This window comes from Cervus canadensis, chromosome 29 (genome assembly GCF_019320065.1).
Source record: "Cervus canadensis isolate Bull #8, Minnesota chromosome 29, ASM1932006v1, whole genome shotgun sequence".
Taxonomy (NCBI): Eukaryota; Metazoa; Chordata; class Mammalia; order Artiodactyla; family Cervidae; genus Cervus; species Cervus canadensis.
This window is the reverse complement of record NC_057414.1, coordinates 201,141-215,984: the sequence shown is the minus strand read 5'-3', so window position 1 is coordinate 215,984 and position 14,844 is coordinate 201,141. Positions and strand designations below refer to the sequence as shown.

Genomic DNA, 14,844 nt, shown 5'->3' with positions numbered 1-14,844 from the left:
AGAGTTAAGTAAAGAAGAGAAGGGGGAGGAAGGAGATAGAGGTGTCCTGGGGGAGAAAAGGGAGTATCAAAAGGGGAGAGGGCAATCAAGGCAGTAATAATATCCCTAAGTGAAAATGGATACTGGAGATTAGATTCTTAAAGGTACAAAATTGATAACAAATACCAAAAAGCAAAGATTAAAAATCTACAGTATAGGTTAGACTCTCAAAAATACAATATAAAAAATACAAAACAAAAACAATCACTAAATTAAAGAAGCATATATATGAAATTTGCTTTAAAAATAGGGTCTTCTTTTTGCAAGGAAATAGTAGGTTATAAAAATGAAAGTTAAAGGAATAATAACTTAAATTTAAAAAAATTAAAGAGTGATCATAGTAAAAGTATATCTAGCAATTTCTCTGGAGCTGTTGTGGGCATTGTGGGGTGAGTTCAGTTTCAGGTAGTTCGTTGTTCCAGCTTGTACTTCTTCTCAAGGTCTGTAGGCCCCTCCAGTGCTTCGTCAGTGTTAGCTGCAGGGTTTTAATCTGTTGCACCTGTCACTTCCACAGCAGGCCCCTCTTCTTTGCTTATTTTGCTTCCTCTGTTTTCAAGTCTCTTCAGTGTCTAGTTTCTGCCCTGACACAAGCAGGAGAAGATCATCACTTATTTAGGCTCGCTTGTTCAGTTGTGTTGTGGGGAGGGAGGAACACCACAAACAGATATTGCTGGCGTGTGTGAGGAGTGCTGTCAATGTATGGACCACACTGGGTTTGCCCCAGTTCATGGCAGCGCGTGCTTCCCGGGTCTACACTGCTCGGACTCCAGGGTGCTCTGCAAGGGAACTGTCCAAAGTGGGCCCTGCATTTCGTGCACTTCTCAGGTCTAAGCCGCTCAGGTTCTTGGGTACTCTAAAAGGGCACAGACTCAGTTGGGCCTGCATTTTGTGCCCTTCCCAGGTTCGAGCAGCTCAGGTGACCAGGTGCTTGGAGAGTTCACTGTCCCAGGTGGGCTGTGCATCTTAATCACCTTCCTGCTCCTGGCTGCTCTGTTTCCCGGGTTCACTGCAGGAGCACCGTCTCAGGTGTGCCGTGTGTCTCCTGTGGGGAGCTGATCTCAGGATCCTGGCAGATATCAACCGTCCAGGATCCCAGGAAGACGTGGTTAGCAACTGGGAGACTGCTCACAGTTTGGTGGAGGATGCAGTCTCTGGGGCCGAGACTGCAGTAGCCTCTTGCCTTCCGGCTCTGGCTATTGCCTGCCTGCCTCCCTGCCCTCGGCGGGGGGACGGGCCTGTGCGCAGCTGGCCAGCTCTCCTTTAGTATAAGCTCAGTCCTTTGTTCTGTGAGCAGGCCAGGCTTTTGCAGGAAAGTTCTATTTTTTTTTTCTTCCTGGCGACCCCACAGTTTGGGTTGCTATCTCACGTTAGCGCCCTCAGATTGTCCTCAGAGCATTCAGGCCCAGTTCTTATGCTAAGCATGCAACCCACACCTCCCTGTTCGGCCCCCGCTCGCTGCTGGCAGGCGCAAGCATCTGTGCTACTTCTCCACTGACAGTTGTGCTTAGGTGCTTAGTCTGTGGTTGTTTTTTTTTCCCCTCCCGGTTATGTTGCTCTCTGAGATTCCAAAACTCCCCACAGAACTGCCTGTGAGAGGGTTTCATACTATGTCCAAACTACTCCTTCACAACTCCTTCCCCAGGACGGGTCTCTGTCCCTAATTCTTTTGCCTCTCTTTTTGTCTTTTATATTTTGTCCTACCTCCTTTCAAAGAGAATGTGTTGCCTTTCTGGGTGCCTGGTGTCCTCCACCAGTGTTCAGAAGTTGTTTTGTGGAAGTTACTCAGCATTTAAATGATCTTTTGATGAATTTGTGGGGGACAAAGTGGTCTCCCTGTCCTATTCTGCCGTCTTGGGACAGCCCCTCCACTGTGTTTTTTAAAAGTAATTTTTGGCTATGCTGGGTCTTTGTTGCTGCACATAGGCTTTCTCTAGTTGCTGCGAGTGGGGGCTTCTCTGCATTGCAGTTCATGGGCTTCTCATTGTGGGGGTTTCTCGTTGAATAGCACAGGCTCTAGAGTGAGGATCAGTAGTTGTGGCTCATGGGCTTAGTTGCTCTGCAGCACATGGAATCTTTCGGGATCAAAAATCAAACCCATGTCCCCTGCATTGGTAGGAGGATTCTTAACCACTGGACCACTGGGGAAGTCTGCTCCACTGTGCTGAAGCATTGTGCTAAATCAGTCACCCTGGTTGTGTCAAGGCCATGCTTCCATCACATGCTCCCAGTCAGGAACTAGATGCAGCAAGAATATTAAATGAGGCCCATTACTGGGAGACATGGGACTCCTCTGATGCAAGGGTTAGAAAGGCTGAGAGCAAGGCTCTTGGGACTCTGCCACCAACACTCTTCTCTCTTTCTCTTTTACTCCATATCTGGCTTTCTTGGCCTTTCCTAGCTCCCTTGTTATTTCTTTCACTGGCCTTTCCCCTGATAAATGTCTTACTTATTGAATTCTCTTGTTGACTACTTTTTCACGGACCTAGAATAACACCCTTTGAAAGTGTCTTCCGTTGATTATCATCTTAATTCATTCCTCTTCCTCCTCTGCTTTCGTCATTGAGGCTTCTCCAAAATTGTTGTTTAACCTGATGTTGGAACTCTTTCCTCTTTCCTGTCTTGCTTTCTACCATCTTCCTGTCCTTTCTTCTCCATTACTCTTGAGCAGGGTTCAGGCAGTCATCACTGACTTCTCTAGTGGTTTATCACTAGAGACCAAAGCATTTGGCTAGTTTCTTTTCTTTGAATTCAAGGCAGTCTTAGTAACTATTTTAGAATGGATGAGAAAACTTTTCATGACCTTGTGCAGTGCCCTCATGACAGGTGAGGAGGCTGTCATCAGACAGCTGGAGGAATTTGTCCAATTTAACGAGGTTTCCCAGGTAGCACTAGTGGTAAAGAACCCACCTGCCAAGGCAGGAGACATAAGAAACTTGGGTTTGACCCCCAGCTGTGAAGATCCCCTGGAGGAGGGCATGGCAACCCACTCCAGTATTCTTGCCTGGAGAATCCCATGGACAGAGGAGCCTGGTGGGCTACAGTCCATGGGGTTGTGAGGAGTTGCATATCACTGAAGCGACTTGGCATGCACTCATACACGTTCCACTGAAGGGCAGATTTAGGAACAGCACCCTGGTCTGTTTTTCTTTTGAGCTCTTAGCTTTGCCATGTGGGTTAAGACTCAGGATGGAGCACAACCTTTGAGTGCACCATGGACTATGTGTTCGTCTAAATACAGAGTCTAAATATTCATTACGTTTAAAAGATGAGTGTGATTATAGCATTACTTGTAATAGTGGAAAACTATAAACAATACAGAACTTCAATCATTGATAAGTAGTTAAATACATTACTATGGTAGTACATGAAGCTATTAAAATACATATTGTACAAGAGTATTTAATGATGTGGATATATGCTTATAGTATTGAATGGGAAAAACAGTTTCAAAAATATGTATGGTGGTGGTTTAGTGGTGATGTCATGTCCAACTCTTTTGCGACTCCGTGGACTGTAACCTGTCAAGCTCCTCTGTCCATGGGGTTCTCCAGGCAAGAAGACTGGAGTGGGTAGCCTTTCCCTACTCCAGGGGATCTTCCTGACCCAGGAATCAAACCCGGGTCTCCTGCATTGCAGGTGGATTCTTTACTGACTGAGCTATAAGGGAAGTCCATAATCCTAATGCTGTATAAAAGTAAACCTGTATTATCTTTGTAGTTAGAAGAAGAATGCAGTTAGAAGATTTTATGGAATTAGACGTGAGGTTTGTTTAATTTAGTGTCTACCATTTGACTAGGGTAAACTAGTCAAATTTGGCTGTGCTATAACTGTGTTACTACAGGAATTACTTGATGAAAAAAATTACCAAATGTGTTTAAGTCAGCTTTAGTAAGTCATTTTGTAAATGCAGTCATTAATAGCATAACTTCTATGGAAGTATATTTTACACTCAAGACACAGTGATTAAAAGTGAATTTGGAAAGTACAACATAATTTTTGGAAGGAGGCAATGATCTGCATATACGAAAGCAATAAGATAGTTTGCATTTCTCCATCCGTGTCCATACTTTGTAAGGGCTTCCCTGGTGGACAGTAAAAAATCTAAGTCAGACACAACTGAGCCACTAACACTATTTTATACTTTGTAAGGTATAATGAAACACTATACATGATTAGAATTTCATCTTATTGAAAATTTAAGAACATAACACTTTGTGAATTTCACTGTGAAAATTTACTCCCTCTGCATAATTAAGGAATGTGATACTTGTCCCTGATGGTCAATTCTCATATTCCCACAAATGGTTAGCAATGTAATACTATGTATTAATTAGAAAAGACAGTATTTTACAAATTAGATATATCATAAAATGAAAGTTTCTTAATAAATTTTTAAGAAGAAAAGACACAGAACATTATATAATGGAATAATATAATTCTCAGGAATGCTGAGAACTTTATAAAAAGTTGATGAAATTTGAGTTATAGTAAAATTTTAATTTATCTGAGTGGGATGTTCATATTCTTTTTTACTCTTTTATACTAAAGTAAATGTGATTATATGGCTTCTATTTGCCTCCCTGAGTAAATACCCGGATTATAATGACAGCAGCAACAATCATAATAAATACAATGACAATAGCATTAACATACATAAAGTACTAATTAGTTTCTAGCACTTACTCTGTGCTAAATGCTTTACATAGTTTTTATCAATTTGCTCATAAAACAACCAGATGAGTTAATATAGTGATAGCTTATTTTACAAATAAAGAAATCAAAGTTCAGAGAATATGTAATATATTTGGGATCCAAATTCATGTCTGATGTAAAAGTCAACTTTGTTGTCGTTCAATTGCTCAGTCATGTCTAACTCTTTGCAACTCCATGGACTACAGTACACCAGGCTTCCCTGTCCTTACCTATCTCCTAGAGTTTGCTCAAAGGCATGTCCATTGAATTGATGATGCCGTCCAACCATCTCATCCTCTGTCGCCCTCTTCTCCTCCTGCCCTCAGTCTTTCCCAGCATCAGGGTCTTTTCCAATAAGTTGGCTCTTCCCATCAGGTAGCCAAAGTACTGGAGCTTCAGCTTTACCTTCCAATGAATATTCAGAGTTGATTTCCTTTAGGATTGACTGGCTTGATCTCCTTGCTGTCCGAGGAACTTTCAAGAGTCTTCTCCAGCACCACAGTTTAAAAGCATTAATTCTTTGCCGCTTAGCCTTCTTTATGGTCCAACTCTTAAAACCATACATGAGTACTGGAAAAACTGTAGCTTTGACTATGTGGACTTTGTTGGCAAAGTAATGTCTCTGCTTTTTAATATGCTGTCTAGGTTTGTCATAGCTTTTTTCCCAAGGAGCAGGCATCTTTTAATTTCACATCTGGTCACCATGGTGTAAGGGTTAAATGGTATATCCTATGCAAATCCTATCCTAGAAGCTATTATAAGCTGGCTTTCAAGAAAGCAAGTTCTGGGACTTCTCTGGCAGTCCAGTGGTTAAAACTTTGCCTTCTAGTGCAAGGAGCGCAGGTTTGATTCCTGGTCAGAGAATAAGATTCCCTATGCCGCACAGTGTGGCCAAACAAACAAGAAAAACAGAAAGCAAGTTCTTTGACATTTTAACTTATAACCTCAGAATTTTCCATCAGCTAGTAATATGTTTTTTATGTTCAACAGAAAAATGGGTGGATTAGCACCCCCAGATGACAGCTGGAAAGGAGGTCTTCAAGTGCCCTACAATGTTGGACCTGGATTTACTGGAAACTTTTCTGCACAGTTAAGAGATTATTTTTATTGTAACCCTCTTTAGGGGGAGGAAACCTTTTTTCAAAAAACAATTATAGAGGATGACTGGAAAGTAAAATCTACTATCAGCAGGAGACATAACAACAGGTTGGAAAGGGTATTACACTTATATCCTCACAATTGGCCAATGTAATTCTTGCTTATGTGCATTTAGAAATATTCAAAACAGTGGAAGATTTAAAAAATGTGGGTGGCAAGCTGCTAACCAGTATTGTTAGCCTGTGTCCTCTATTTTTGTGTTAGAAAAGTCAAGATGCATATCCACTCCAGCAATAAAGTGGAGAGAATTTACAACGTGATTGGAACTCTCAGAGGGGCTGTGGAGCCAGGTAACTTAGTCGTCTGTTCAGCGCATGTGGATTGGGCAATGCTTTGGTGCCAGATACCACTCTGAGCTCTGGGAACATAGAGAGAACAAAGAGAGGCAACTCTTACTCCTAATGGAACTCGTGTAAACACAAAACAGATCCATAGGAGGCAGTTTTGCGTTGTGATGCATGTTGTGAATAAAGGTTGGGACGAGATTGGTCAGATGAGCAAGCTTGGTGAAAAACTATGCATGCTTCAGTTAAAGGAACAAGGGAGGAGGAGCAGGGAGAGATGGTTTCTAGGTGTTTAATCTGAGCATTTTTTCTCTTTAAAGAATTCCAGATTTCTTTACTGCATATTTTGCATGGAGAAATATCTGCATAATAATGATAAATAACTCTTACCAAGTTAGGATAACTTCAAGTTAATGAATCCCATACATGGATTCATTTTTTTACACTGAAATTGGTAAAATACATAGACATGTGATTTTCATATGATTTCAGATAACCTGCTCAGTGATACATTTGAAAATAATCTTACTTTATTATGTTTTGATTCCTTAGGACCTATGAATTTGTAACCAAAATAGAATTAAACTGCATGTCTTTCACACAAGCAGCCAGTATTTTCTTTCAGGGATAAAGAATATTGATATGCCTTCCAGTGAGCACTAAGTGATATGCAACTATTTATTGAACCTCACTGAGTACATATTTTGTGCCAGCTCCAGGCTAGGCTTTGGGGATGGAGGGATTTTTATAAACGACCCAGATCGGGGAAAAGGAGCCCCCTACATTTAAGTGTGGTAAATGCTTTATCAACATGAAAAGACTGCCCTGAGAGTAGGGTAGTGGTGTGATTCCCTCTCCCTGTAGAAATGGGAGAAGATTATAGAGAGGTAGAATCTTTGAGCTGTACCTTAAAAACTAAGTAGAAAGAGTAGAAAGTGGAGAACTCATTACGTGGCCACTCTGTTCTTTTACTCTGAAAATACTGGAAACCATCTAAATCGGTAAAAGAGGAATAACAGAGAATTATATAAAGAGGTGGAAAAGGATACTTTTATATTCACTTATCATTACTTACATAGTTATAATTACCATAATTCACTGAAGTATTTACCTTTGCCTATGGCATGTATATTTTCTTCATGCATCACATGCAGAATAGTGATATATTTGTGTAAATCTTTAGGAATGTTGCTATCTTGAGTCCTTAGTGCCTTGTGTTAGATGCTGGTGAATCATTTGGAGTTTGCTCTGTTCTTGGCCTGGATTGGCAAGTAATTTTGCAATGATGCTTTCTAGACAGATATGTCATTCTTGGAGGTCACCGTGACTCATGGGTGTTTGGTGGCATTGACCCTCAGAGTGGAGCAGCTGTCGTTCATGAAATTGTCAGGAGTTTTGGAAAGCTGAAAAAAGAAGGTAATGTAAGCAAAAAGTAAAAAGACCATTTTTTCTGAATCTCAGTTTGGTCTTCAGTAAAGTGAGTGTAAAATCACAACCTCAGTGGTTTGTGTGCAACAGCAGAGAGGCTGCATGCAAATTAAATCATAGTAGTAGCATACAATATGTAGTAGTGGCTAGGAGCAGAGTAGCTTTCAGTAATTAGCAGCTACATTACATTACTCAGTTGCTCAGCTGTGTCTGACTCTTTGCAACCCCATGTACTGTAGCCCACCAGGCTTCTCTGTCCGTGGGATTCTCCAGGCAAGAATACTGGAGTGGGTTGCCGTATCCTCCTCCAGGGGATTTTCCCAACCCAGGGATCGAACCTGCATCTCCTGCATTAGAGGTGGATTCTTTACCAACTGTGCCACCTTATGTTGATTAATAATATTGTTTATTTCTTTATATATTTATTTTTAATAATTCATTTATATATAATATTCACATTATTTATATTTCGATACTAAATTATAATCTGAAATAAAGGAATTATACTGTTCATGGTTTCTTTTGGCAGCAAAGAAGATGGAAATGGGTTTCTTCCCTGCAGAATAGACACCAGAATTAGGTTATAAGCCATTGTGTCCTGGTCTGAGAAACGTGAACAGGAGTTCCTTGGGCTCTTCCAAGCCTCAGGTCTCAGGTCAAGGGCTCTAAGTGATTGAGGAGATGAAAGCTTAGTCAGAAAAATGCTGGTCTTCTTGCTTAATAGGATGCTGTCAAAAGTTTCATATGTGCATTCTCACAGTCCAGCTTTGGTTTCTCCCATGGACTTTCAGATTTTGCTGTACTGTTAGACTGACCATTACTTCTGTCATTTTAGAACCTTTTTATGAAACCAAAATAAAATTCAGTTCAAATGGTTGTTTTTTAAAATGAACATTGCACACTGAGAAGAGACGTCCTACTTTGTTTACTGCTCCTGCAAACAAGGTGTCTGTGCTGGAAATGTGATCGTAATTTTCCTTTGTTTTTTTTAGCAACAATGAAAATAGTAAAAATATGTTTAGTAAAAATATGTTTGCATGATACCTACTTTCTCAGAGAAACAATGTTATTATATGTGCTATCTGTTTTGAACTCATAGCACCAGGGAGATGTTTACCTAGTTATTTTGATTTACAAATATATTAACTGATGGACTTCCCTGGCAGTCTAGTGATTAAGACTCCACGCTTCCAGTGCAGGGGGCACAGATTCGATTCCTGGTTGGAAAGATCCCACATGCTGTGAAGTGTGGCCAAAAACAAAGAAAAAGCAAAAATACATTAACTGAAGTGTTTAGGGTTCAATAATTCACCCAAGCTTGTGTAGTGGGTGTGTGACAGAGTCTGGGATTGAAATTCAGATTTCTGGCTCCCAGTCCAAAAAACCGTGACATCTCTCTTTGAAATTAAATCTAAGGGTGCTCTATTCTTTTTACCATACAGTTTTCTTATTCTTTAAGAAAACAGAATTATGGAAACTAGAATTTACACAGTTTGTAAATTAGGTTGTATTTAATATTATTACAAAAAGTTTCATTATTTTGCAAGAAGGATCCCTGTGGTAAATATAAAACATGACTATGACAGTTACAGAATGTGCCTACAGACTGCAGTGATGAGGAATAATAATTAATCAGGGATTTGAGTAATAACTATTAATACACTTAACAGAAATGAAGCACTTGACTCAATAGCCAGAGGGGTATTCAGTCTTAATAAGCACAAATGAAATATGTACTCAAACAAGGAGAACTTATACTGTTTGGAGCACTTGTTCAGTGTTGTCTTTATAACTGTTATGCCATTTAATCCTCCCAACAGTCAAAGAATATCTTTATCTTTGCTCTGCTCTTCCCGGTATACAGATGCTGAAACAGGGATTTAGCAAGTTTGAGTAACATTCCCTTGGTCCTACTGCTAGTAAGGGGAAGAACCAGGGCTTGAATTAAGATATCTTTAACTCCAGGGTTGGTGTTTATAACTCCAAGCCACATGACCTTCCTACTGAATGGTGTACTTTTCAGCAGCAGCAGACCCTGTCGTTGCGAACGGACCTTCTGTTGACTAATTCTGGCAAAGAATGGCGTGAAGTCACACAGCCAACTGATACTGAACCATTGTTTGTGTGATGCCAGTGCAGCTTGGGAGGATTGTAAAGGGTTTTCTCTCAGTTCTATTGGCTGGAAGAGCGTAGTCTACATCTAGCACTTTCTTTCACTCCAGGCAGCTGCAGACCACAGATGGCTTCCTATTCTTAGCCAGTCATCATTGTAAACCTATTAGAATGTTTTATGAATTCATAGAATATTTTTTAAAAATTATTTATTTAAATTTATTTATTTTTAATTGAAGCATAATCACAATATTGCTTTGGTTTCTGCCATACATCAACACGAATCACCCATTTGTATACATATGTCCCCTCCCTCGTGAGCCTCCCTCCCACCTCCCATCCCATCCCATCCCTCTAGGTTGTCACAGAGCACCTGTTTGAGTTCCCTGGATCTCATAGAATTTTTACCATGTCTGTATTTCCCCCCCTTCCCTTCAATACAAATGCTCTACTTTGTATTGACAGATCAGCTTTAAAATCATTGAGAAGGAAGTTAAGATTATCACCATAATTCACCCTTCCTAAGCAACCAATGAATTTTTGCTGTTGTTATGCTGTTGGGCATGCTGATGGTCTTGGCTATATTATGCATTTTTCCAGCTTTTATCAGTTCAGTTCAGTTGATCAGTCGTGTCCAGCTCTTTGCAACCCTACAGACTGCAGCACGCCAGGCTTCCCTGTCCATCACCAACTCCCAGAGTTTATGCAAACTCATGCCCATTGAGTTGGTGATGCCATCCAACCATCTCATCCTCTGTCGTCCCCTTCTCCTCCCGCCTTCAGTTTTTCCCAGCATCAGGGTCTTTTCCAGTGAGTCGGTTCTTCGTATCAGGTGGCCAAAGTATTGGAGCTTCAGCTTCAGCATCAGTCCTTCCAATGAATATTCAGGACTGATTTCTTTTAGGATGAACTGATTGGATCTCCTTGCAGTCCAAGAGACTCAAGAGTCTTCTCCAACACCATAGTTCAAAAGCATCAATTCTTTGGTGCTCAGCTTTCTTTATGGTCCAACTCTCATATCCATACATGACTACTGGAAAAACCATAGCTTTGACTAGACGGAAATTTGTTGGCAAAGTAATGTCTCTGCTTTTTATTATGCTGTCTAGAATGGTCATAACTTTTCGTCCAAGGAGCAAGCATCTTTTAATTTCATGGCTGCAATCACCATCTTAGATATGCACATATATTTCAGGATGGAGGCCTCGAAGAACAATTCTGTTTGCGAGCTGGGATGCAGAAGAATTTGGTCTTTTTGGTTCCACTGAGTGGGCAGAGGTTAGTTTATAATTCAATGTAAGATAGATTTTCATAATAATAAAACAGATAATATTTAATTCACAAGAATGTAAGAATAATGTCAGTCCAGCAAGAAAATATTCAAACACTTTTTTCAAAAGTCTGAAACAACGTATTCATGTTCAAAAATCTTGTCAGCTTGTACTGTCTTCCTCATATCATAATGGCCTACTTTAAATCATGCTAAGAGTGAGATGGAAAATTTTATGAGGCTTCTTGCAAAGTAATTTTACCTGCACGCATTGTTGGCTGTGGGTAATAGAAGCATTGCTGGTAAAGTAAATATATGCAAAAATAACATTTATTACATTAACTTATAGTCATGATATAAATATTTACTTATCTCCTATTATCTTGAAATTATGAGAAGCCATGTGTACTTACATTTTCTTTGAAGTTTACCAAGAAAAGAAATGGTGTTCCTGTAAATGAAGATTTATGCTGGTGTCAAGAAGAGCTGAAATATTTTGATTTGCCTCTTTCATATTATTTTCTTCACTTACTTTCATGTTTTTTCACTTTATTTTTTATAAATAAAATGACACAGATAAATAAAAGGACACAGAAAATTGCTTGTTTTGGAGATTAAGAGTCCACTTCTAGCAAAAAAAAATCTTGCTACTCTTTGGCAGTGTTTTAAAATTGAAAACAAAGTTTTAAAGTTTTGACCAGTAGGTGGTACCATAACACAGGAGAACTTCGATTCCAGGATTATGTGTGATTAAGAAATCAACTTTTCCGCTCACCATATTAAGAATGTGGACAGTTTCATCTCAAATTTTAGTCTTAAAAATGTTTTGCTTGTTATTTCTTGCCAAATTCTTTCAAACATTGAAAATCTTGAAAGTCGTATATGTCAAATTTGGGGTGAACTTGGGCCAACTTCATTCACAAACCATACAGTAAATGTATATGAGCATTTTTTTAAAGAAGGGAGTTATGACTATATGTTTGTTTATTCATTTATTTTATTTATTTATTATAGGAAAACTCCAGACTCCTTCAGGAGCGTGGTGTGGCCTATATCAATGCTGATTCTTCTATAGAAGGTGAATATCATCAGTTTCATAGGAAAATATATATGATCTTGGTAGTATAGCAGTTTAGTTCATAAATCACGTGCTGACAAAGAATAGAAATCCGGTGACAGGTGGTGAGGGAATCTCCTGCGGGTTTGCTGTGCTCGGGGCAGCTCTGAGCTCGAGGATGCTAATTTGGACTCTATTGAAACAGCACCCTTTGATTTGTTTCATCTGGCGTATTACCGTATCTGTGGTAGGAATTCAGTGACTGTCTGTTAAATGAATAAATCAGTTATGAAACTAGAGATTTCTATAATTTTAGAGTGAGGTATCAAAAAGCTATGATTTATGTTTAACTCCTATCATTATCATATCATGCATACAAATTTTGAGGACAGATTAGTGGCTTCCAAGATTTCATCTTTCACCAAGATTTTTTTCTTCTAAATTTTTTTTCTTCAATTCAAACACTTACTAAGCACCTCTCTATGCAATGAGCTTTCCAAGGTTTCAAAAGCGTTAGGGGTTGATAAAGAACAATCTAATACTCGAGAGTTTAAGATTTAGTATGTGCTGTGCTGCGCTTAGTCGCTGTGTCCTGTCAAACTCTGTGACTCCATGGACTGCAACCCACCAGGCTCCTTTGTCTGTGGGGATTCTCCAGGTAAGAATACTGGAGTGGTTTGCCATGCCCTCATGCAGGGGATCTTTCCAACCCAGGGATCAAACCCAAGTCTCCTGCACTGCAGTCAGATTCTTTACCATCTGAGTCACCAGGGAAGCCCAGGATTTAGTATAGATGATAAAATAAATCAGTCTAGGATTCTGATATATGCAGGTACTCTCAGAAAGATATTAATGTACTGATCTTGGAATTCAGAGGACAGAATGATAGCAACTTCAGGAAAGGCTTGAGAAATGAGATAAGCATTGAAGACAGGACTTTTAGAATGGGTTTGTTTTGATAAACAGAGATTCAAATGAAGAGACAACCTCAGGTCAATTTCCAAGAAACCCAAACAGTCCGTTGTCACTCACTGCACCGCGATGATGGTTTAGATGCTAATTGTGTCCGACTCTTGCAACCCCATGGACTGTAGCCTGCCAGGTTCCTCTGTCCATGAGATTTTCCAGGCAAGAATACTGGAGTGGTTTGCTGTTTCCTTCATCAGGGGATCTTCCCGACTCAGGGATCGAACCCAGGTCGCCTGCACTGCAGGCAGACTCTTTACCGACCGAGCTCCCAGGAAAGCGGGTGTGAATCACACTACACCATAGCCCTGCTCATCTTTCTGTTCCTCATCAGCCACTGTGACTGCTGTTCCCTATACTCAGATTGCTGTTCAGCACACCATCTGTTAATTCTTAGAGTCTCCTTAGGAATGCCATTTTTTCCCCCAGAAAACTATATCTTTGTAATACTCATCACTGCCATTATTAAGTAATTATTTGTTTTACAAACTGCCTCCCTTTCTAGACTATATTCTTCCACCAGGAACAGGTGGGATCATACTTCTTCATCCCTGGATTCTTAATGTCTCATTAAATAAATGTCATTTGCATGGGTGCAACAAATGAATGTATAAATGAATGAAGGGTGGACTATAGAATATTTTATTTAGTTTATTAGTAAGTCTGCCATGTCAAAAATAGTCGGGACATTGCATATGATGGAGGCACATTGACATTTACTTTTTCTTCTTTGTCCATGTATCTGAGCTGCGTTGTCTCCTAAGTTAGTGCATTTCGGTTATCTTCCCCTCCTTCCTCTGACTTTCCTTAGTTAGTGGCTCAGGGGTTGGGCTTATATCTGGCCCTGCTACTTCTTAATTATGTGACCTCAGGTTGTTGCTCTCTGTGTCAATTTTCTCAGCTCGCAGTAGAGTTACTAAGATCACATATCTCAAAGGTGCTTGTAAGGGCAGAAGAAGTTAATAATTACAAAACTCCCAGAGTTGTCCCTTGTACAGGGTTAATGTTCAGAAATGTTAACTTGGATTATTATCATCCTTGTTTAAACCCTTAGGAAGATGAAATACCTTGTCACACAGAGTAAGTTTTGCAAACATATATTCTTCAAAAGTAGAATAACATTCTGTTGCTGTTTTCTTAAGATTTTAATGCATTTTTTTTAATCTGTGGATTTTGCTGATCATGTCATTATGAGTTAATGCTCTTTTGTTGTCTCCCGATCCTTTTTAGGATCAAAAGCAAATAACACCCCCATTAGTCTGTGATTGGAACACAGCTTTTCTTACTTTGTTATGTATTTAAAATTTTATTAACTGTTCCTTTCTCAAATAATATAGTAAATCATGTATGGCTTTCTAATGTTAAGATGCAAAATTTACAAAGAAAAAATTTCTACTGAAACCATTCTGAAATAACTCTCTCTTCAAAGACACTACTATCCTCAGTTTGGGGTGCTTCTATCATGTTGACATTCATATAAAATTTAGCTCAAAGTGCCAACAACGGCAAATGCTGTTAAATATAAACATTTACTTTAAATGTATTAAAGTAAAGCTTTAAATATAAATGTTTATTTGACACAGTAATCCTGTGAGGGAAGTACTTTTACCATCTCTGTTGTATAGAACATTTGCTTTGGCGGAGTAGAAGGTAAAGTTTTGGAAAGGTGAGAGGTGAGTGAAGATTAGATTGTTTCATGTGTTGCACCAAGGGTCAGGGTGAGGATGAATTTTATCCAGGGATGAATTGGAAAGTTCTGACCGGATTTGAATTCTATTTATTTATTTTTGGCTGCACCTCAGGGTTCGTGGGATCTTAGTTTCTGGTCTGAGATCAGA

The 14,844-nt window shown here is 39.5% G+C and overlaps 1 protein-coding gene across 2 annotated transcripts in view; it reads left to right on the top strand.

Moving 5' to 3' along the window:
• The window catches only part of FOLH1B (folate hydrolase 1B), a 64,631-nt gene that overhangs the window by 33,408 nt on the left and 16,379 nt on the right, over nt 1-14,844 (top strand). For both annotated transcript variants that reach the window (XM_043452456.1, XM_043452457.1), the window contains exons 8-12: nt 5,722-5,820; nt 6,094-6,179; nt 7,470-7,589; nt 10,909-10,991; nt 11,998-12,061. In XM_043452456.1, coding sequence (XP_043308391.1) covers nt 5,722-5,820; nt 6,094-6,179; nt 7,470-7,589; nt 10,909-10,991; nt 11,998-12,061 — 452 coding nt within the window. The remainder of the gene's footprint in view (nt 1-5,721; nt 5,821-6,093; nt 6,180-7,469; nt 7,590-10,908; nt 10,992-11,997; nt 12,062-14,844) is intronic.